The 22,276-nt window shown below is 42.4% G+C and overlaps 1 protein-coding gene across 1 annotated transcript; it reads right to left on the bottom strand.

The window, feature by feature from the left end:
• Nucleotides 1-1,755: 1,755 nt before the first annotated feature.
• mindy3 (MINDY lysine 48 deubiquitinase 3) lies at nucleotides 1,756-21,979 on the bottom strand. Its single transcript, XM_084556354.1, has 16 exons — nucleotides 21,874-21,979; nucleotides 21,047-21,367; nucleotides 20,625-20,704; nucleotides 20,345-20,405; nucleotides 20,035-20,247; nucleotides 19,814-19,865; nucleotides 18,956-19,070; nucleotides 18,649-18,722; nucleotides 18,277-18,356; nucleotides 17,975-18,045; nucleotides 17,026-17,106; nucleotides 9,261-9,333; nucleotides 7,303-7,375; nucleotides 5,143-5,230; nucleotides 3,479-3,550; nucleotides 1,756-2,711 (listed from the first exon to the last, which is right to left on the bottom strand). Exons 2-16 carry the CDS (start codon nucleotides 21,138-21,140, stop codon nucleotides 2,562-2,564), a joined length of 1,377 nt encoding a protein of 458 aa, XP_084412480.1. The 5' UTR covers nucleotides 21,141-21,367; nucleotides 21,874-21,979; the 3' UTR covers nucleotides 1,756-2,561.
• Between the last annotated feature and the right edge of the window lie 297 nt (nucleotides 21,980-22,276).

Here is a 22,276-nt window from a genome sequence, read left to right as displayed (position 1 = left end):
CCGGGAGTTTTTACAAATGCAAACGTTGGTAGAATATTAGAGCCTACTTTTTTTTACAGGGCCAGCCGTCCCCTTAAACAGGGCTGCGTTTCCTTCCGTTGAGAATAATCACTTGCAATTATGTCAGTAATTATTATGTCGGTTTACACCAGAAATCTCATAAGCCTCATGTGCAAGGTTTAGGTTGGTTAGTCCGCTCGACATTTCAGTCAGCACCAAGCGATTTCCTCTTAAAACCATGGGGGTTACTTAGCCTACTGCTGAAAATAATATCATCAATTGAAAAGCTCTTCTAAAGAGGTGACAAGTCCAGACCAGTCTGCTTTTTGGTATTTTTCTTTCTTTCTTCTGAGCTTTTAAATGGTTTTGCGTGCGCCTTCGGAATAAAGGGAAGAGGCATGGATGTTGCACCCTCTCCAGCAAGTCCCAATCTGCTGTTTAACATGTGGGGAGTTTGTTTTAATTAAACTAAGCTTTATAGGCAGCCAAGTGATGAATTAGACTCTGTAAGGAGGGAAACAGCGCAGTAAAAGTGCAGCGGAGCAGTTTTTGCTGTCAAGAGAGTGGATGAAAAGCAGGTAACAAACTTTGGTGAAGAGTGTAGGAGAAGAAAAAAATACCCCACCACGACCTCTCTCCCGTTTCATCCCATACATCCTCATTTTATTGTGTTGTGTCGTTTACAAGACACATTTTTGTGTAGCAGTGGGGAGCGTCTGTTCTGCCTCAGCTGTTTTAGTGTAAATCTAACATGATCACAGAGACAGAGGGGGAAAAAAAAAAAACATCTACAGAGTACACAGGAGCAGACACAGATGTATTCCTTTCAGTTGTCCAAAAACAAGAAAGATGGCGAGGATGATGGAGCGAGGAGGCACCAGATTTATTCCTGTGCTTTTTTGTTTCACTGTAAGGTGACTGTGTCATAATGCTGCGAGCCAGGTGTTTCAGTGCAGCTCACTTTCAGACTTTCAGAGTTTGCGTACTCCCATCTGTAACCATTTTCTCCACCATCCTACATCCAATAAAATCCTCACTGATGTCCCATTTCCAGGAACACAGACATTTATTCACACGCTGTTCGGGTTACCTCCTCTCAGTCTGCCAATGTGTTCTGATCACGCATTTACTGCAGGTCATTCTGGATTGATTACTGCGTGAGAACAGTAGTGGTTTGCATCTAGCGCGCCGTGCCCCACTTCCCCATCTCTTTTAACAAACTCATAGCGAGACTGTTAAGCGGAGTGTTGTGCCAGATTAGGTCCATATCCTTTCTCCATTAGACAAATCCATTAGACACACAGCCATTACACAACACTGCTGTGTACAGATGTGGAGTGGAGCGAGCATTATCTGTGAGCTTGCACACACACAAATAAGAACACTAGTTCTTGTCCCAAGTCAGAACTAATTACCTAAATGCATTGTTGTTCATATCGCAACCCACTAAACTGTAAAAGATACCACTTTGTTGTAGGACGCCTTATAAAAAGTTGATAGGAGGTGAAGGTGCAGACTATTTCAGACCCCACATTCTCTCTTAGGAGGATCACTTTCTGTTTACATAGTGGTACTTTAGTCACCATCAGTGTCTTGAAGATTTAATATAATACTGATTTAGATTCTCTCCTGGGACACAAAGCATAAGTTTGGATGTGATTTAATGACAAGGCCACAGACAGACCATCTGAAACCTGAGGTTGTTCCATGTTGGGTCAAGACATGATATTTATGAGGAAAAGGACAAGAGGCCGAGGGCTTCAAACAAAAAAGTGTTTATTCCAGAACCTTTGAGGGTGATAATAAATACATGAGAACTTGGCCAACATCCTAGTGTAGCGCACGAAGCGCACACACAGAGCACCTAAACCAGCTTCATTCTTGGTTAAAACCCTGAAAACATCCTGTTCAGATCTTCAGATCTCTGCATCTGGATTGGTCCCTTTACGCTGTAAACTCTTAACAGTGGGAGTGACAGTGTGTGTTTGCGTGTGTTTGTGTGTGTTTATATGTGTGTGGGTGTGTGTGTGTGTGTGTGTTCTCATATGTGGAAGGCTTTGGTAGGTTTTCCCTCAAACAGTCCTGTAGCTGGATTAACAGTAGTGTCTCACAGTAACTGGCTCTACATGTGGTTCAGTTATTTGATGACAAACTCTTGTTGAACCAAACTAGTTAGCCCTCTAAACACCTTCTAACTGTCTACTACAAAACTGTAGCAGAGGTGTCAGCCCAGAGCAGAGCTGTAAATATAAACAGTCACTCATTTTGTCTTCATTAAATAATCACATCATAAACATCCTGCGTGTCATTTACAAGCCACGGTGAACAGACATTAGCATGAACTTTAGAGGTGAGTTTGCATATGTGTGGAATGTGTGAGTGAGAATAATGAAAGAATGGATCTCAGGCTTGAATGTTTAGTCCATGAACATGTTCGCTTCCTCTATACACGTTTTTTTGTTCTCATGTGTTTGCGTTGCGCGTGTCTCAGTCTTTGTAACCTTCCTGACCCTTTTGGGGTCGTGTGCAGAGAGGGAGGCTGAAGACAGACTGTGTCAGCGCTAGTTCAATGACGGAGAACGATCGGTGGTCCACAACAGCTCGATGTAGGGCCACTTGGTCTGTAGGCAGCGCTTCACCGGAGTATCGTCAGTCCGGACCATGGGGTCCTCAAATCCTAGCACCAGAGCAGTCCCTTCCACATACTCCACCTGAGGACACAAACACACACGTGACTAAACAGTCAATACAAAAACACATAATATATTTCAAACACTTCCTCTGAAGGGGTCAGAGGTGAGATGCAGTGAGACGGATGCAAGTATACAGCCGATTCTGACAATCACACGCACACAAACCAGCTGTTATGTCCATCTGGAGCTATGGGAATGGAATTGCCATCACAACCTTATAGGCGCCTTGCTGCCATACGCACGTGTGTGTGTGTGTGTGTGTGTGTGTGTGTGTGTGTAGGCGTGTGCGCTTTGTGTGGGCACACACGTGGTGCCATTCCTACAATTTCAGGTAGCGGTGTGGAAACAAACTGTTTTACAGACTAGGCAAAGTTGACGGATGAAGAATTTGATATTCCTGAGTACCAGTTTTGTGCAGAGCCACCAATGACATCCACTGACAATCATTCATCAACGAAAGCCTGGTTAATAGGCCCGCATTTGACCATTTATCACAGTGAGGCTGCTGACAGTGGCCTCCGTATTGAAATGACACGGAGAAATAGGAGGCTAAGCCAGGGTTTTTGGATGGATGGACAGGCTATTAGGCTTGCAATAGCTACTGTTTATTCTGGAGTGGCCGGCTGCTTCCAGCTGTGTGTGTGTATGTGTGTGTGCATGTGTGTGTGTGTATGTGTGTATGACTGATGACAGGAAAAGAAGAGGTAATTGAGAGACAGAAAATATAAAAATGAACCACTGTCATAAGTTATTATGAAAAGGCTCAACATAAAAGAGTATCTTACCCTCTCCTTGTGGTTGGACTGTTTCAGACCATTGTAGTGGTAGACGGGAAATGAGTCTGGGATTCCTGAATCCTGAAACACAGGCACGGACCAGAGTGAAACACATGCTATGCTGTTGAAGAGAGTCTGTGCAAACTGCTCTTGCAGAAATGGAGGGGATGACCCAGAGGCAGAGCATTACCTTAAGCCAGTAACATCTCTGCCTCTAAACAAAGCTGGATGTTAAGTCATGTGTGTTAAACTCAAGTGTGTGTCTTTGTGCAAAGCCAGACAACAATAAGCACAAAACAGCCGACACTACAAAAATGTTCGAACAATGACAGTGAGCCAAAACACTTCCCATGACTTTGGATTGAAGGTGCTGAAAGCTAATAGTGTGCGCTGTCTGAGAGCGTGTCCAGCTTCTCGTGTTTATATGCCTATATATGAAACCCTAACCCTTACCCCCAGTCCCACGTGTGTCTGAGTGTGTGTGTCCAGTTGGCTAATGGTAGTATAATTTCTTTGCGGCTCGGAGCCATTCCTCTGGTGAGTCCCTAAAGCCCTGATCACTTTAACACAGTTCCCCTCTATCTCTCCCTCCCCGCCTTCCTCGCTTGCCCGGCCTCGTGAAGGCGTCCTACTGCTCTTTGCACCGCTCAGTACCGTAGTACGTCATATGATGGTAAACACACACTCATACATTTCACATGAGACACCACAGGAATGTTTCTGGCTTAAAAACCTTTGATTTGCTGTAACAACACTGAATATACACTAGGGAAACAGACATTACTGTCACCCGTGTGTTTCTGTACACACACACTCGTCCTTTTATAATTTGGGTGGAAGGTTTTTGTCATACAGTTACAGTTTTTTTGGACCATGGTCACTGGTATCCCACTAATAATCAGATTAAGAGGCCAATCTAATGCAACCACCTCAGCTGGAACATACTGGCCCAATCGGAAGGAATTCTTAGTTGCATCTAATGTGAACATATTGGAGCCTAAGAACCATGGAAACACTTCGGCTGATCGTTTCTCTCTAGTTGGAATTAAATACATTACTTCCGCGCATGTTTGCCTCACGTGGGGTAAACATCAACATGACGACGTCGGAAGCAAAACGACAAGTAATTAAATTGATTAGGGCAGCGCCTCTGAAGAACAAGGTCTTCCGTAGTCATCTTCTTCTTTTGGATGAATTCAATATTGTCAGTTATGTCCCAGCAAAGATCCGATGGGCCAGTCAAATAGTTTGGGCGGGCTTTATGTCGTTTTGGACAAAAGAGTAACAGTGACGTTGTCATACGTCGTCTGAGCTGCGTGGAGTTGAATTTGTTTACAACAAAATGCCTCCACAGAGGCCACATAATTAAAGCCCAATGGCGTGTTACCAGACTCACGAGAATCGAGTCTGACTATGTCAGGCTATGTTGTCAGTGAAGTTTGGAAGAACGCTTCTGTTATATTTCCAGTATATTTGATGCTCCACAGCAGGCCAAACTATTTTGTGCATGTGAAAATATTCAGATTTCTTGGGGTCATGTAAACACATATCTTTTATCAGATTTATTTACTTAGTGTCCATGTGAACAGTTAAGCTGGATTTTCTAATCAGAATGATTTTAATCAGGTTAAAAAAAAATCTGGTCCAGTGTAATGTAACCTCTATACACACACCTGATCAGGGAAAAACTCCAGCAGGAACGGACCCAGAAGAATTATGCCCAAGCTCTCTGGATCCAGCTTACTCTTCACCAGATTGACACTGAGAAGACACAGAGACAGAGATAGAAGGTAATCAAAACACTGATCTGATCTGATCTGGAAATCATAAAAGACAAAACTAGCAACACGGGCAGATTACATATAAAAAAGGAGCAGAAGGAAGGAACTATTGACATAGCACAAAACAAACACTTTTGTGTTTGAAAACAGCCAAATTGACCATCACCTCATCACTCAGAGCAGACGTATGAGGCGTGTTTTGGAGAGTGTGTGCATGTTTTCATGAATACCGTGGTACAACTAAATATACCTCTGTCCAGACATTCCAGCGTGTTAGATCAGAGTTATTATTATTCCACCGTGATAAAAAAAAACCTCAATCTGGTCAGATTGCCCTTTTATGGCAGAGAGGAGAGAAGCGAGGGTTATACTCAGACACAGAGAGAATGATTATTTCATCATCAGCTCATTTTTACAAATAGTGGACGCTGACCCTGTGTCACTGAGCAACGCACACCACGGGAATCAATAAAACATCTCATTATTATTAACAAGGGCTTATGTGTTAATGGCGATCAGGGGAGTTAAGGCATTTGTGGTGGGTTTGTTCTGTATATACTGCATGACCACATCATTTAAGAATGGACAAGACATGAGACTACAGTGCATGCAAAATGCCTACACTGAGCATGTTGCAGTCATTCCTTGTGTCCTATCCATCTTGCTGTTTGAATTCAAAATGCATATCCATCATCACTAACACATCATCCTCCTTCATTATCCGCACGCATCAACATCCTTAAAGGGGAACTCCGGCGCAAAATGAACCTGGGGTTAATAACACGTGTACCGAGTTCGACCGTTCTCTGGTATTTGTTTAAACTGCCTGTATACTTGCAAAGTTCTCAATGGTTCGGTTTACAAGTAGAGACCCTGGTTATGCTACCGTGTAAGTGTGGTGATATTGTGAGCCTTGTTAGTGGTATAGAAATAGCGATTTCTTTTTATGTGTCGGTGTGCCCCGAAGGCTAGCGTTATACGCTAAATAGCGGTTTGCAAGAAAACTGGTCAGATTTGACTAACAAAACAAATGCATGAAAACAAATACCAGAGAACGGTCGAACTCGGTACACATGTGTTATTAACCCCAGGTTCATTTTGCGCCGGAGTTCCCCTTTAAGAATTACTGACAGATAATGAAGATTAGCTAGCTTAACATCAAGAGCCCTGTGAATATTTGTTTTTCATTTTAATGTTTAGTTCATCTTGTAAGTCCGTGGATATCTTTTGAAAATGTCACTGACTGACATTAGCCTGGGTCTCTTGGACTGATTCTAGAGACAGTAAATAGAAGAGTAACGCTGTAGACACAGTGACATCCTAGACTCTTAAGTCATGTCATAAACAATATTTTAGCTTGTGCTGTTTTTCACTTGATTGTGCATCTGTCTGTTTTAGGAATATTGGAAAAGCTTACATTTTGTCTGAGAGCTGTGCCCGCAATGTTGGTCAACCACTAATGGCAGCAGCTGACTGTCATAGGTCTTAAAATTTATAGAAGGACACTACAGACAACTTGAAAACAGTTCTCACTCAGAACCCAGTATTTCTAGATACGACCATTCAATCATTGAGTTACTTCTTTATAATGCATGAATCCCAACAAAGGAATCCTGTTTGCACTGGGAGTCTCCTCCTCGGTTTGCTGTGTTTTTTTGTGATGTATTGGCCATCTGGGGGTCTGCAGACCAGATCAGTGGTCCAGTTACTTGGCGAAGCCCATGGCTGCAGAATTAGGGCAGGGGAGGACGTGCTCCTGTTTGAAGCGGCACTTTAAAGCGTTTCCTCGATTTCTCAGTCTTTCTTCCTGCCGTTAATGATCTCCCCCTAAGCCTCTGTTTCTTTCCCTCCTTCATTCTTCCTCAGCCTTTATAGTAAGCTCTCTCTGCTCTTACTTTATAGTCGTCTAGTAGTGAAACATGAGCAGAGGGCTGCTGACCTGGCCTGGCCGTGACTTTGGAGTTAGAACTTTAGAAGGCCTACAGGTGCCACATACACACACAAGCTAAAATGCACACACAAACACAAACCCTTGAACATGCAAGCGCTTACTACTCAGGCTCCGAGACAAGGTCAAGGGCTTTCATCACGTCGTCCAGCAGAGATTCTGGAATGAAGCCATTATCTAGACGGAGAGAAAAAGAAAGACATGAAGAGAAGACTGACCCCAGACAAAACATAAAATACAGACTTTAATTGAAAAACCAGGGGCAGCCTTCACCTACACACACACGGCACAAGAGCTATTTACATCACAGTCCCTGAGCGATGAACGCATCTGACAAAACTTAAGCACACACACACCTTGCTGTTTCTCTCTGACCTACATTCCACGGTCGTGATGATTGCTTTACCTGAGAGGAGAACCTTTAAATGCTAACATGTGTTTTTGCCCAGTTGTGTCTGGTAGGGCATTTTCTGGTTTGTCATTTAAGCATGCGAGCCTGTGTGGTCTCTTGTTTTGATACACACATAAACCCCCAGTGGGCTGTGAAGAAGATTAACTGACAAGCATTCTGCTTGTTCGGTCTCAAGCAACTCAATTTCATCTATTCAGAGCCAGATGTTATTCTCTCAGAGTGACAACTGATAGTGTGACAGCGAGCAGAGAGGGCACACGCACAGAGCACAACAAAGACAGAATAGCAAACAAATACTAAAGAACATGCTGAGGCAGAGGGTTTCTGAATGTGTATGCCATGTGAGTCACTACAGTGCATGTGAATGTGCCTGGCGCCTTTTTTCCACAACACAGGAAGCTGTGCTGACTCCACACGTGACAGACAGATTTATGGCTCTTTCATGCAGCACTCAACTTCGCTTTGCGTGGATATGTGTGTCATGTACAGTATAGTCTCCTTTCAAGTCTGTGGGTGCACCTACTGTTAGCGACAGAATGCGTTTGTGTGCACAAGTGTGTGTGAGAAAACACCATATGGTATGCAGAGTGTCCTGGCAGATGGATATGACAACAAGCAGAGGGGTATTCTGTTCAACAGGAAGAGACAAATAAAGATCAAGGAAAAAACAGACGACGGTTGTGTTTATATATTTGTTGTCAAAATTGTCGTAGTGAACAAGACTGCTCTCAGCTGGTAAGATTTATCTCAACGTAACATCGCGTTTCACCACATATAAGAAGATCCCTAACAAATCACCACGTGTTCCAACAAGCAGTGACAGTGAATGATGCTGTTTATGGCGGTAGACAACAGCGCACTTATCTTTACTATGAAAACAAATAAATGTGAAGCGTTACAACTGGCGATTTACTCTGGTCCCCAGCTGAACACTCCGGCAAAACGTCTCGAGACTGACTTCTGACATCTTTTCCTTCTCTGTCCCGTACTCAAGAAGAAGGAAAAGCCATTATAGAGCAGATGTTAAGGCTAAATGTTTTATTTGAGGACTCTTTCTTTCCTCATGAACACACAAACATCTCACACTGTAATCTTGGCGCTGCACAAATGAACACTGCAGACACCAAACTTTCATTCCTTAATCTGTGTCACTCTCTGTGTCCTTCCTGTCACCTTTTATCCCGACAAATTAGAAGTGGCAAGAAAGGAGCTTAAGGAAAATGTGGACGAGAGAGGGAAGAAGCAGGACGGTTGACTCAGCTGTTAGAGAAGCTGATCTCACTAACCTAAACAACAACAGTGGAGATGAGAAGAGAGAAACAGACCCTTGGTACCCCTGCAGAAGAAAATAATGGAGACGAGAACAACAAAGAAAGAGGCGAGGAGGGCAGCGGAGGTTATAAATGCATCTGCGGCTAGGAAGAAAGACAGCAGGGCCAGGGTATTGTTTCAGCAGTTTGTATGTGTAGCTGTGCTGGAGTGACGAAGTCGGGATTAATTAAATTGAATCTGTGCACCAGGATTTTCATAAAGCAGCTGTGTTAATGAGCAAATAAAGTAAATGCTCTACAGAAACATGTGTATAGCAAGTGGAGGGCGGAAGACACCGTGTGCACGTTGTATATAATGAAAACATTTGGTGTTCATTACCTTCGGGATCAAATGACTGGAAGACTCTTCTTGCCTGTTCTGACGGAGACTCTGGACCAACCAGTGACATCTCCTATTGAGAGACAGCCAGAAAGGAGGAACATAGAAAGCATTACAAAAGAGACAAGGAGGTGACAAAAGTTAAAAACTGTCCATAACAACATTAAGAGGTTATATACAAAAGTGACCACATAGAGATTTGCTACAAAACAGAAGATAACTCATTACTGGAGAACGTAGCTTCATCGGTGCTGAAACACCGGAAGAGCTGGGAGCAATGTGAAGGTACCAGATCATCATCTACTCACAACTTTCCAAGACTTAGCAGCACCAGGGTACAACAAACTATACTGCAGCAACCATACAGTCCCACTTCAAGCAATGAGTGTGTAATGCACTGATAATATACATTAAACATGTATTTGTGTGCGACCGTGTGTAATCTAATGGGGGGTAGTGCAATCACCAGAGCGCATTGGGTTATTAACTGATCTGGTGATAAAGTTAGACGGCTTGTTTTCACTCCAAACACACAATCAGGAAATCAAGTTTTACATGTAAAGCCGGTGATTTATGACGAGCTCTACAGTGTTTGTTTGCCGGTAAAGATAGGAGAGAGTGGTGTTGGCGGGGAGAGCAGAAATGAGGAGGTGTGTATATGAATGTACAAGTAGGTGATGCCTGTTATGACGGGCCCTCGATGAGCTGATAAACTGATTGCTCTCTCTACAATGAGGGCCTGAGAACGCTTCAAACTAAATGCTCGTCAGATCATCGGTAACTGAAACCTTTCCTCATACTACAGACTTTCAGACGCGAGAATTCATTGTTTGTAACATTCCAAAATAAAATATGTGAAAAGCTTGCCCAATGTATGCAGTGAAAAGCCAGAGAGAAGTCAGACTGCTTGGAACAAGAACAAACCATTTTACCTTCAGACGGGGTTGGATGACAAGTTTGTTTTAAGAACACTGGACCTACTTTAATAGCCTTAATCCCAGAGACCGATGGATGGAGCTCATTGGACAGGAATGTCTTCTCAAGCCCCATCTTTTCTTAACTCGTTCTTAAACATTATTGAATATTTCTAAACATATCTTGCCCAGAGCTTATAGTAAGTTTGACAGCAGAATAGCCATCAGTTTCTGATAAGCAACACTGGCAGAAATCAACAGTGAAGAGTGCAAGGTTAAGTGTCATAGCTGTCTAAAAATATTATGGATGAATAACCACCTAGAAAAGTTTTAAAAAAAAAAAGGAAAAACCTCAGAGAAACAAGGAATATTCTCCGAAAGTGAGGGAGAATTCAATCAGATACTTCTTAAAACAATGGCTTTTCAGCTGCAGATAAAACACACAAACATGTAAAAACTAGTAGGAGTCAAGAGGGTTTGCACCGCTCTTCCATGCGAGTGAGAAAGGGAGTGTATTTATGACAGCGAATCGCTGGACAAACACATAATGTTTTTGGAGAGCAAATGAACCCTGCTCATCTCCTTTAGCTGGCCTTTATTAAAACTTGAGCCTCAGATCCACACGGGCTGCTTGGGTTTCACGGTCCACTTATTACTGTACTCGGGGCTTACTCAGAAAGACGGGGGGGGGTCAGGGGGACACATCAAGAAGAGATGACTCCCAGCTGCAGGCTCTTCAGATGCAAAGAAAAACAGTCGCACAGCAGCGAACACACGCGCTCGCACGCGGTTCTGATGATGCAGAGGCCTGATGTGTTAACATTACAGGCTCCATAAATCTGACAGTAGATTTGTCATTAGCTAGATGTGTCTGTGTTTCACTTACGAGGCCGGACAAGAGATCTCGGAGGAATAAAGTGCTGAAAAAGTTCTTTAGCGGTTGACTACATGTCAGTGTCATGAAACATGAACTGTTTTGATATACAGTAATTATTCCTTATACTTTAACTGAGAAAATATGAGTCACTTCCCCAAGTGATGAGAGACTTATTTCATGTTAGACTGCAGATAGAAGTTCAATAAGCCTCATGAACTCCAAAGCCAAGTTAAAATAGTTTATCACCTTACGGGGCAGATGGACACATGCACTGTAAATCACCTGGTAATGTCAGCAGTGCTAATGTCAACACTTCACCAGCAGACAAACACTAGGAAGTGGTCATCAACAGACTAAACAAAACATACTATTATGGCTAGCCTATTCACAAGGCAAAGAATGGAACAGAAAATACAGTGACTCCAGAGAACATAAGACGGTGCACATGCATGGAGACACACATACTAGCAGCAGAAATGACGTGATTGTGTGTGTGTGTGTGTGTGAGATTACAGGTCTTCTTGGTCGTCTTTGATCTGTGTTTTATTAGAGGCCTGAGGAAGATGCTGCTGAGTTGGAAAACATGTCATGGAGCTAACACACTCTGCAGGGAAGTGTGTGTCTGTGTGCCTCATGGCTCCTTACGCAAACATGGTGTGGTATCGTATGTGTGTATGTGTGTCTGCGCGAGGGACGGTCTCCGCTACACCAATGTCAGATCTGTGTAAGTGTGCTTATTAAATCAAGGAACACATTCCAGCCCGGCAGTCTGACCTCGGTGCACAAACCCTTGACCTCAGAACCAGAGCAACAACAAGCTCTCCTACAGGAACAAAGCAAGAACAACACACACCATCCCAAGGGATCAAATACACAACGTGATGTAGAATATTTGCTCTGAACAAAATCAGAAAGCATTGAAATCAAACATGTCTTTGCCAAACTCTGTCAAATGACCGAGAAGGCTTGTGGATGAGCAAGCAGGAGTGTGTGTGTGTATCTTTCAAACAAAGCAACACATCCAGACTGGGGCTACAACATGCCATATATACAGTACTATTCAGAGTGTTCTCTTCTCTTATCATCAGACCAGAGCAGTCCATCAGGATATCCTAGATAAAATATAAACCTTGGCTGATACTTATGTAAACCTCTTCATCACTGTCATGTTGAGGAAGGTCCACCCACCACTGTGCAAACCTTCCCCTTTATCATCTGCGATTTTTTTTGCAAGTCTGAGATCTCAAAGGCTTGTAGGCCTTTTTCCTCTTTCATTCTTCCTTTCGCCCAATTTACCCATATTTGCCGACCTTTTCCTGTGCTAAGTAGGTACTCCAGTTCTGGAGTATTTCCTTCCCTCCGATCTTAACCTTTTGTTTGATTCTTCCTTTGGCCTTTCAGCCTTTATCTCTACACGAAGGTAGCTACTTTGGGTAAGACAGGTAGGCACAGCACCTTACTAGAGTTACTCTTTTTTTTTCCTTCCAGTCCACCCAATGGCTATTGTGTTTGCTGAGAGGCTTTGAGTGGCCACAGAGTGCGTCTGGAGGGATCAGTTTCAAAAGAACAAAGCAAAGGTCTCGGACAGCGTCTCCTGCCTTGTTGCTGGTACGTACCCGTAGCCTCACTACATGACAGGCGTAGGATAGAGTCTGTGTGTGAGGGGTTGTTATGCAGAATGAATGTGTTTGTCTTGTTCACCTTAACTAGCCTAAATCCCAGGTGATCACAAGTACAGGAGACAATGGAAAACCATTCTCTCCTGCTGGATAATGAGTGAGCACAGTTTCTTCAGTAGATTTGTGTATGTCTTCCGGCTGTGACAGAAAGGACAAAGTAGTGATTTATGGAGCTGTCTTAGATGAGCAAAAGTGCGTCTCAATTGAAAAGAGAGACGACACCAGCGAAATGTTATATAGCACAATGATGGGTTTCATAACACACAGGGGAAAAGGAAGACTAATGCGCGCGCGCGCACACACACACACACTGAAAAAGACAGCCTTTTATCCTGTGACAATGCCCTTTGGTCTGACCTGTCACAGATTATTAATGACTGTTAATGTACACCGCTTTGTTATTTTGTGTTTGTGTGTGGCCCGCGTGCACTGATCTTATGAAAGAACAGAACGAAATCCTGTTTATCGAAACAACTCCCTAAGTTCATGTTGCCGTTTTTATATATTCACCACTTTCAGTTTCCTGTTTATTGTCTCAGCAGTGTCATATTTTGTATCGATAAGACGATAGTATGTTATCGACACGTTATAATGTGTCAAATTAGACATTCTGCCAAGGGGAGATTGTTCTTGTTTTGTATTGGTTTTGTGTAACACATAACAGTGGAACAACCAGATTATTCATAGATGTACATTATATCATTAATTAACTGGCGGCTCATTACTAACTTTAAGAACACATACAGCATTTGTGAGTTTTGAGTATCTTACCACACTTACTTATATATTGTTATATTGTAATAATGAATTAAATTGTGTCTGCTCTTCACCAGTCCTTGAAAGACTGGACGCAGACAGAAGATGGGAGTCTAAAGGGACACAGAGCACCACAGCGGCTGCTCTCTCTCCTAGTAAATCACTGACCCAGAGCATGACTACTGTACACATACACACACACACGTAACTCCCTGGAGAAGCTCAGACACAGCCTGTGAACCCCATCACTCAGTGAGGCCAGAGTAAAGAATAATGTGAAATGTCACAGAGGACCACCCTCCCCCAACCTCCTTTCCTGAGTGACCACTGCACTTTAGAGTGCATCCTTCCTCTTTACTTCCTTTCTTCCTCTTTGCTTCCCATGAGGGACCAATAATCTGAAGAGGTTGGTTGAGGTGTGTTGGGAAATCCTTCAGTTTAGCAACCGACCTGCTGGGTGATTAGCTACTTCAAAGAGAAGGAAGGAAGGAAGGAAGAATCTCTTTTTTTTTTGTTAAACATATTGCATGATATGTCTCATCCATCACCCATCCCTTTTCTGTCTCTGTCTGTCTGTCTTCCTTCCTTTCTTTCTTTCTTCTGGCGTCTCAGAAACTCTTGTCCAAAAACAGATCCCATTACATGCCATTATACGCACTCTGCCTATTTCTCACATGCACACACACATTAATACAACAGAGGACCAACTGTGGGGGGTATTGTGGGTAGGGATCAAAAATGGCAGGATGGCCTTTGTGCAGGTAGATTAGATAAAAACACTAATGCTATTAAGCTGATGGCCTGAAAGCCATAGTCACACACTGACAGCCACTCGGGGGAATACACACCCGTCCCCAGTGGCAGAAAGAAGGAGCCACTGACACATCAGAGGGAGAGATCAGGTTTTCTGCTGTTGTGGGAATAGTTCTATATTGGAGCTAAAAGCTACATAACCAGGTAGCGTGTATTTTTGTATCACAAAGCCCAAAAAGTGTGCTTCAAATTACCTCTAAAGATAGATTCCCTTTTAGGTTGGACAAGGTCACAATGAGTGAGGTCTACTGAGCAAAGGACACTTGCCCCATCTCTGCCCTCTTTAGCTGGACTTCAAAGTTATTGAGCCATTACTTCTGGCACAGTGTAGCATCTGCAGTGTATGTCAGTATACACCAATGAACCATAACATTATGATTGACTGGTCATAACCACTGGTCAAGTGGGTAACTCTGAGTGGTTTGTTATCATGGCACCTCTCAGTGTCTAATACATACAACCCTCTCAATGGGAGGGATGTATTTTGCTGTCAAAGCTGATGTGTTAGAAACTGGAAAAATAAAAAAGGGTCAAATTCCGATGGCTTGACAAGTGGGTCAGAGAATCTCCAAAACTACAGGTCAACTGTGGGGTGATCCCAGTCTGTGCGCCAAGGAAGGAAAATCTGTGAAAAGGCAACAGAGCGTCGGACAACTAAGGTTCACTGAAGTAAATAGAGAGAGAAGGCTAGCCTGTGTGGTCTGATCCAACAGACAAGCTGACTGTAGCTCAAATTGCTGAAAAAGTTCATGCTGGTACAAAAAGTACAAAGTTTGCTTTATAATGGGCTACACAGCTTCAGACCAGTAATGGTCCTCATGCTGACCTTTGTCCACTGCTGAAAGTGCTTACAATGGTCACACGAGCATCCAGTTTGATGAATCGTGTTTTCTTTTATAGCATATGGATGGCCGGGTGCCTATGTGCCATTTATCTGGGGAACATATGGCGCCAGGATGCAAAGAACATCCACTTGCCGTTGCCATGAAGGAGTGCTTATTTTGCAAAAATGTTCAGGTGGTCGTACTTTTCCAAGCAACATCAACATAAACAAAAAAATCTGGAACCTGGCATTACATTGTCATGAGATCATCAATGTTATTTACTTTGCAGGCTAGTAGTTTTAATGTTGTGGCTGATAGGTGTGCATGCATGCAAGTGATGGTTCAAGTGTGTTCCCAGTCTCCAATTGGACAAATGCATCCAGATGAAAACTTTGGAACCACTTTCCCTACAGGAAGACATCCACCTGAAGACCCACATGTACACACACACTCACACACACAACTCTAATGCTAATCAGGGTTAGGTTTCCCGAACTCTCGAATGTGTGTTAGAATCAGACTGTGAGTATGTGTGTATATGTGAACATGTCACAAGTGCTGGGGGAGTTGCAGAAATCGGTAAGTCATCAGTGCATGCATGACGACTTTGGGTCATCACTGAGCCAACATATGATCCACTTGCCCAGCAGGCTTGGTCTTTATTCATGTAAGTGAGCTTTTAATCAATGGTATGTTAAGGGTGTGGGGTTATGGTGGAGATGATTGGAGGGGATTTTTTTTCTCCCGCTCTGGTGCCATTTTCACAACGGCAGGGAGAATCGATTTGTTACAACTGTACTGCCAGCTTTACTAGACAAGCTTCAGCAGCTTATCATGTTACATGTTCGCTGATAAAAATGATAAACATGTTTGTTGGAAAGCAATCTGGGTTAGTGTGTACACAGGTGCATATACACGCATACATAATGACACGGTTATCTGATGATTCTTAATTCACGATGTTTCCCCCAAAGTTCACACAGCAGGTTTGACCTCAATTACAGCATGCATCCTATACCTTGTGGCTTCACCCTGCGGATGTGTGTGTATATGCAAGTTCCTGTTCTAGGAATACTGAGATTGTACCTGCAATTTGACCACATGAACCTGGATGTAGTTGTTTGTTTAAAGGCACATAATTCCGACTCGTGCTTTTCTAGATTCTTCCTTTTACCTCTTCATCTCCTTTTTAACATTCATATTTCGGTCAAACAACAGTGAGTCATCTCGTTCAATAACTTCTTATTTCAATTTGTTGCTATAGAATCTGTTACTAGTCTAATAAGTCTGGGAACTCCAATATGAACTATAAGCTTTCTTAAGAGTCGTTTCTGTCTCTTATTAGATTTTGGAACAACTTCACACAACAATATGAACTTTTATTCCAGGTTAGTGTGTGATCCATATTGTTAAAATTAACCAAAGAGTGACGTCAGACAGAAGACAGACGATCTCACTGGAGTTCAGATTCAGCAGTTTACATCACGGCCAATCCTCATGAGCTACACATTCTTTAGTTGATTGCAGATGGTTGAGAAAATAAAATTGTATGTTGGTGTGTGTGAGTGAGAAGGAGAGAGTACGAGGATGACTGTGCTTGCCTGCATTTGTTAAGTTCCTTTGTGGAGAGCTTTTTGCCCCCCTTCTACTGGATAGGTGAAAAGCCAAGAAACAGCACTAACCATATATGACTATCTCTGCTCTTATTTTCCCTCCCCTCCCTCCTTGCTTCTCTTTTTTTCCCCACATTGATATCTGACCTGGACTATATTAAATCTGTTAAGCGCGCTCCATATCTCGGTTTTTCTAACATGCTGAGGAGACTGGCTTGTGTTACACACTGTGTGTCTCTGTGTGTGAAATATGTGTTGGCTGTCTTACGGACGGGTGTATTGAACTTGCCTTGGTGAAAAATACAGAGAGGTGAGTCTCACTGCCAAGAATCCAAATAGGGAACTTTGGAGACTTGAGGAATGTCCCAACCTGACACAAACACAGGAAAGAAATACATTACAAATGAGTGTCTATTTTCAGTAATTTCCACCACAAATCTGTAAATTGTTTTAGATGCAACATGTGTCTTTGCCTTGGAGCATATTAACATTTAAACAGAAGCAGTCTGTCATTTCTCTGAACCCTCAACAAATAAAACATGCAATGAAATGGACTGTATATTGTCAGTGTTAACTTACACTCTTTTTCACTCTGAGATTCTCATGCTGATCACATAACAGCATACAAATGGTCTCTTAACTGACTCATAAGAGCCCTCTAGTTACTTTGGCAACCATCTACTTGCTATTAACTGATTACAGCGACTTACTTTGCCTGTTTGCAAGGTTTATATCTGAACATGGACATTTTAGAGGCTTGTTAGTGTTGGCAATGACAAATAAATAACTAGGATTCCTGTTTCCAGGCAGACTGATATGTGTCACGTCAATATGTTGTTTTTTTAATTTTTTGTTGATCTATTTTAAACAAATGTCTTTCAGAATATGTGTACCAGAAAATCAAAAATAATCGTGAGAGAGAGCCGGGAGTTTGAAGTTAATCTGTTCAGACTGTTGCTTCCAAACACATATTTTCACACGGGAGCTCTCACTGACGTTCGTGTTTCACAGATTGGAAATGTCCCACATCTCAGAGCTACAAGCTGACAGTGGGCACTTGCATGTTTATTTGTATCACCAGTACTCTCAGTTTAAGCATTTGTCCATCTCTCGTCACAGTCAAGTTTATTGAAAACAAACAACAACTTACAAATGCTCAAAAGACTTAGCATCATCAACAAGTGGAAAATTTGTTTATACTTTCCAGTTACGTTCTTGGAACTTATATGTGTGCATACCTTGCAGTAGCGCAAGGACTCCATAAGCGTGAGGAAGCCAACAGACGCCTGTTTATGAATTCCATGTAGTTCTACAAGACAAGGACATAATGAGCAACAAAATAAGAATGTCATTGATCTCAAACTGGCATTAATTTGTGTTTTTGTGCAATGCTGTGGGATTTGAGAATTATGACCCTCTGGTGAATATGGTTTAAAAATGGGACCACAAAACATCTCTGCGCGCCCGATATGTCTGCAAGTGTCTGTTGTGTCAGTTTGGAGTGTTTAAGCGTGTGCATGCTATAATTTCACAGTCTTACTCATGCCAGAGCACTCCCTGTCTCCATCCCAAACGTTAGAGACAGCGTGGCCAGTTACAAGGAGGTTCACCAGGCTCTGACTGCAAAAGATAGAAACTGTGACATAAAGAGTACAAAGGACTTGCAGAGATATTCTTTACATTTTACAGCACAAATAAGTTCTTGCAATAATTTATATTTCCTTTTGTTAAATTGACAGAGTTTGGGGACAACATGTATGGGTTGCTGTGGCTTAGGTGGTTGCAGGGTTGGCAGGTGAGGGTCTGTCAATGCTCGCATGCACCTTGAATGGCAGCTGCAGCACTTTGACTACCACCAAGCTAGAAAAGCGCTATGTGTGTCCATTTAACCATTAAAGATGTGTTTGTATACCTTCCATGGCCATGAACAGGGTCTATGAGAGGCTCCATTGTGTCCTGGATCTCATTCCTTATATTCTCTATGCCCTGCACAGAGAAGACCAGAACACAATATTTTTTTTCATAATTAGACATCATTGCAACAGCCAGGAAAACTTAAATATTAAGAAACTTTGATTAACTGTCCATAAATTAAAGTATAAGTTCTTGAAGGTTACTTCATTTACACTGCCTATTATACAACATCTCCGACCTTGCCGTTTCTAATCACTGTGTAATATTTCTATCCATCTCTGCATCAAGCCCTCTGTTTTCTTTACCTTGGTTAGGATGACAGAGTAAAGGAAAAGCAAGACTCCACAGCACCCCCTCCAGGTGTGGTATAGAGACAGCACCTCCTCTCTGAGATCAGACACTGACATGACAGTTCGCTTGCTGCAAGAGGGAAACACACATCAGAATGATTTGTGAAACATTCAAAAGATGGATTTGCTAGGCTTTTAGAGGGTCACAGTGAATATGACTAATGCTTTAGCTGTGTTCGTCATGCCCAGATGCCTTTCCAATATGGGGAAGAAATCAATCAAATGCATGAGAAGACAAAGAAAAATCTGATCTTCTCCTTTTAGAACCAGTTCCTGCTTATGCTCCACCTTGGAAAGCTTGCAAGTGGGGCCGTCTATCATACTTAGCATGCACTTCTTCATTGTGAGTCAGCAACGTGTTTTGCTGACTGTGGTCTCAGCTGCCAGTGCACTATGTGAGGAAATTTCAATATGGCTCTGGCGAACGCAGCCCTGCATTCATTTAGCTTGTGTGTGTGTGTGTGACAGACACTATGTGTGTAAGAAATGTAGCGAGAGGTAACATTTTTTTAATAGGCAATCGGTGAAAGTGCTGAGTAAGCAAACTGTGAGAAGACTGAAATAGCTAATTCGACGTGAAAGCCAAGTCTCGCAGACAAGACGAATCAAACAGCTCACCTCCTCCCTCTTTTGATGACACTATCTTCTGAGATATATGTACTCTGTCCCAATACTGCATTGTGGCTATTGTAAAACCAGGATTTGCGAGGTCTTAATCCCTCCAGGACACCAAGAGTATTACTTAAAGCCAAGATTATATAGGGTGAGGATAACATGAATGATGCAAGGTGTTACTCATTTAGTGTCACTTACTGAAGAACACTATGAAATCGCCCAAAGCCAAGGTCCTCAGCAGCCAAAGCAGCTAGGTACAAGAACATACATAAATATCGTATTATCATGACACAGCAAAACTCCATACTATCAAATAGTTAGTCACTAAAATTCACATTTTTCTAATTAAAGCTTCTGTGAATGAGTAAGCATCACTGTTTATGCACCGTTATCAAAAACATGCATCATGCCGCACTCACTGGGTTGCTGTTCCGGTTGTGGCTGGCTGCTCTCTGGCTCTGGCATGTCCTGTGTTTGCGACTGTGACTGTGTTTGTGTATTAGCATGCGTGCTAGTGTTTGGGGTCTGTCCCTTGGCCCAGGTCACCAGACAAAACCCTGTAGAAGGGCTGGAGCAGGCAGACTCAAGGATCTCACTTAGTGTTGAACACAGGGCTGTTTTCTGCTCCTCCTCTAAAAAACACAAACACAACACACACATAATTTAACAAGAGATACAATTAGACTTTGTGTAAGAACAACTAAAGCAATGTTTCTCTGGATAATCTACCTGACATTTGCCTCCAGTCTGGACTTTCTCTATTAAAGAGAATGTTCTTGAAGAGGAAAGCCTGCAACGATAAAGAAACTCAGTGCAAATGTTCAAAAAACATTCCAGTGGTTTAATATTCTACCACAGCTGGCGATCACAGACTTAGATCAACCATTCACATACTTTATGATCAACAATTATTTAGGCAATTGAGAAAATAGTGCATATTATATTCAAATAAGATTTCTGAACATTGACGCAATGATAAAACTGTAAAGGAGGCGGGACTGCGTCATACCTGGACAGGTGCAATTACAGCACATGGCCCTCCTTCAAACTGCTCCAGTGCTGTTTGCTCGTTCTCACTAAAAACAAATCCTACGATGAACACAAAAAAAACCTGACGTCAGCAGACAACCTTAAATCACTTCACAGTATTAAAAATGACAAAGTTTTGGATACTTTCACCTTGAACACATTTAAAAACTGTTCAGAACAATCACCAAAGACAAATTTTTGGTTCAACTTGAAGAGGGGGGAGAAGCAAACTATGTTCAGGTGAAGAAGATATTATATGTCGTATTCACACTAACCACATACAAAACAGTGCAGACTCCCCCTTATCTCAAATGCAGCTATAAAGGAGAATTTAACTGATTAAATTGTTGGAGTTAACACCTGGTAAAACAATTATCACCACAGTGAATGAAAGCATCCTACCTTGGGTCCATCTACGGAAGATGGAGGCAGACACTCCTCCACCAGAAGGTCTCCCCCAAACCAAATCCACCACCTCTTTATTCAACTCCGACATGTTAGCTCCAAATCCACAGGAACTCCCTCTTCAGTCCAACAGCCACGTGGGGACAAGACAGGTCTGTTGAGGCCAAGTTGCTGGTTCTTCTCGATGTAGACAGTCCACTTCTCTCGGCAGTTGGAGCCTGTGGCATTGGCCACAAGCTACCTGTGTGGCACGACACAGTCCGACTCTAGTGGCTGAAAGCAAACTGGCGGGTAGGAATGACATCAACCCACACCAGCCTAAAGAGATGAAACATACGCCAAGTTTAATGTCTATACATGTCTGAATATGTGAAAACATTTATTAGCACAAATACCTGCGTTTCTAAAGTGGCAGTAACGCGATTTAAGACCATCTAGTTTTAACTTAACTTCACCAATAATGTTCCATTAATTCAGTAATGTTTCTCGTGCGTTTTTGTAACAAGCTAAAAAGCTAACAGCTGTGCTAACATAACATAGTTACAGCGAATGGTTAGCAATAAAATCACTGGCAATAAGTTAACGGTTAGCTGACTTGGAGGCAGCGTCGTTACCTTGTTAATCTCTTAAGAAAATTACTGTGCTAGTTGTACATTTTAAGATCTGAGTTGACTTGGCCATATCAGCAGTTAGCATTAGCATTACTACTAGCAGCTACTCTTTCATTGCTTTGTCATTCAATTATTAGCACACCACAACGACGTCTGTGATTCTTGTATGAATTTGTAGTCCGCCATACGCTGATATCGATAAACCTCGAGTACCTTATCACACAGTCGAGTAACAGAATTCCGTATTGATTATATTTTGGTGGCAATTTCACCGTCAGCCGCGTCTGTCATTCGTTTATTTACAACAGAATTGTAAAAACCGTGCGTAGATTTAACGTGTCTCCTCATTGGTGGAAATACAGAAAGTTCCAGATGCGCCAAGAACGACGGTTTCAACGTCTAATCTCAGTGGTATACAGACCTGTCAATCATATAAGAGGACCCGCCCACGGACGGAGACCCGTTGAAATCATTAAAAGCCCTCATCAATAACCTCTGTATTGGAGATGTACAATTTTACATGTGTATATTTATGATTTCTCCAGTGTTAACGGCGTGTTTAAACTGTAATCGGTTATAGCACCAGACCCCGAAATCCCACCTACCTTAATTTCTA

The sequence above is a fragment of the Chelon labrosus genome, assembly GCF_963514085.1.
Source record: "Chelon labrosus genome assembly, chromosome: 12".
NCBI lineage: Eukaryota > Metazoa > Chordata > Actinopteri > Mugiliformes > Mugilidae > Chelon > Chelon labrosus.
The sequence above is the reverse complement of the archived record's forward strand: the minus strand, read 5'-3'. Positions and strand labels throughout refer to the sequence as shown.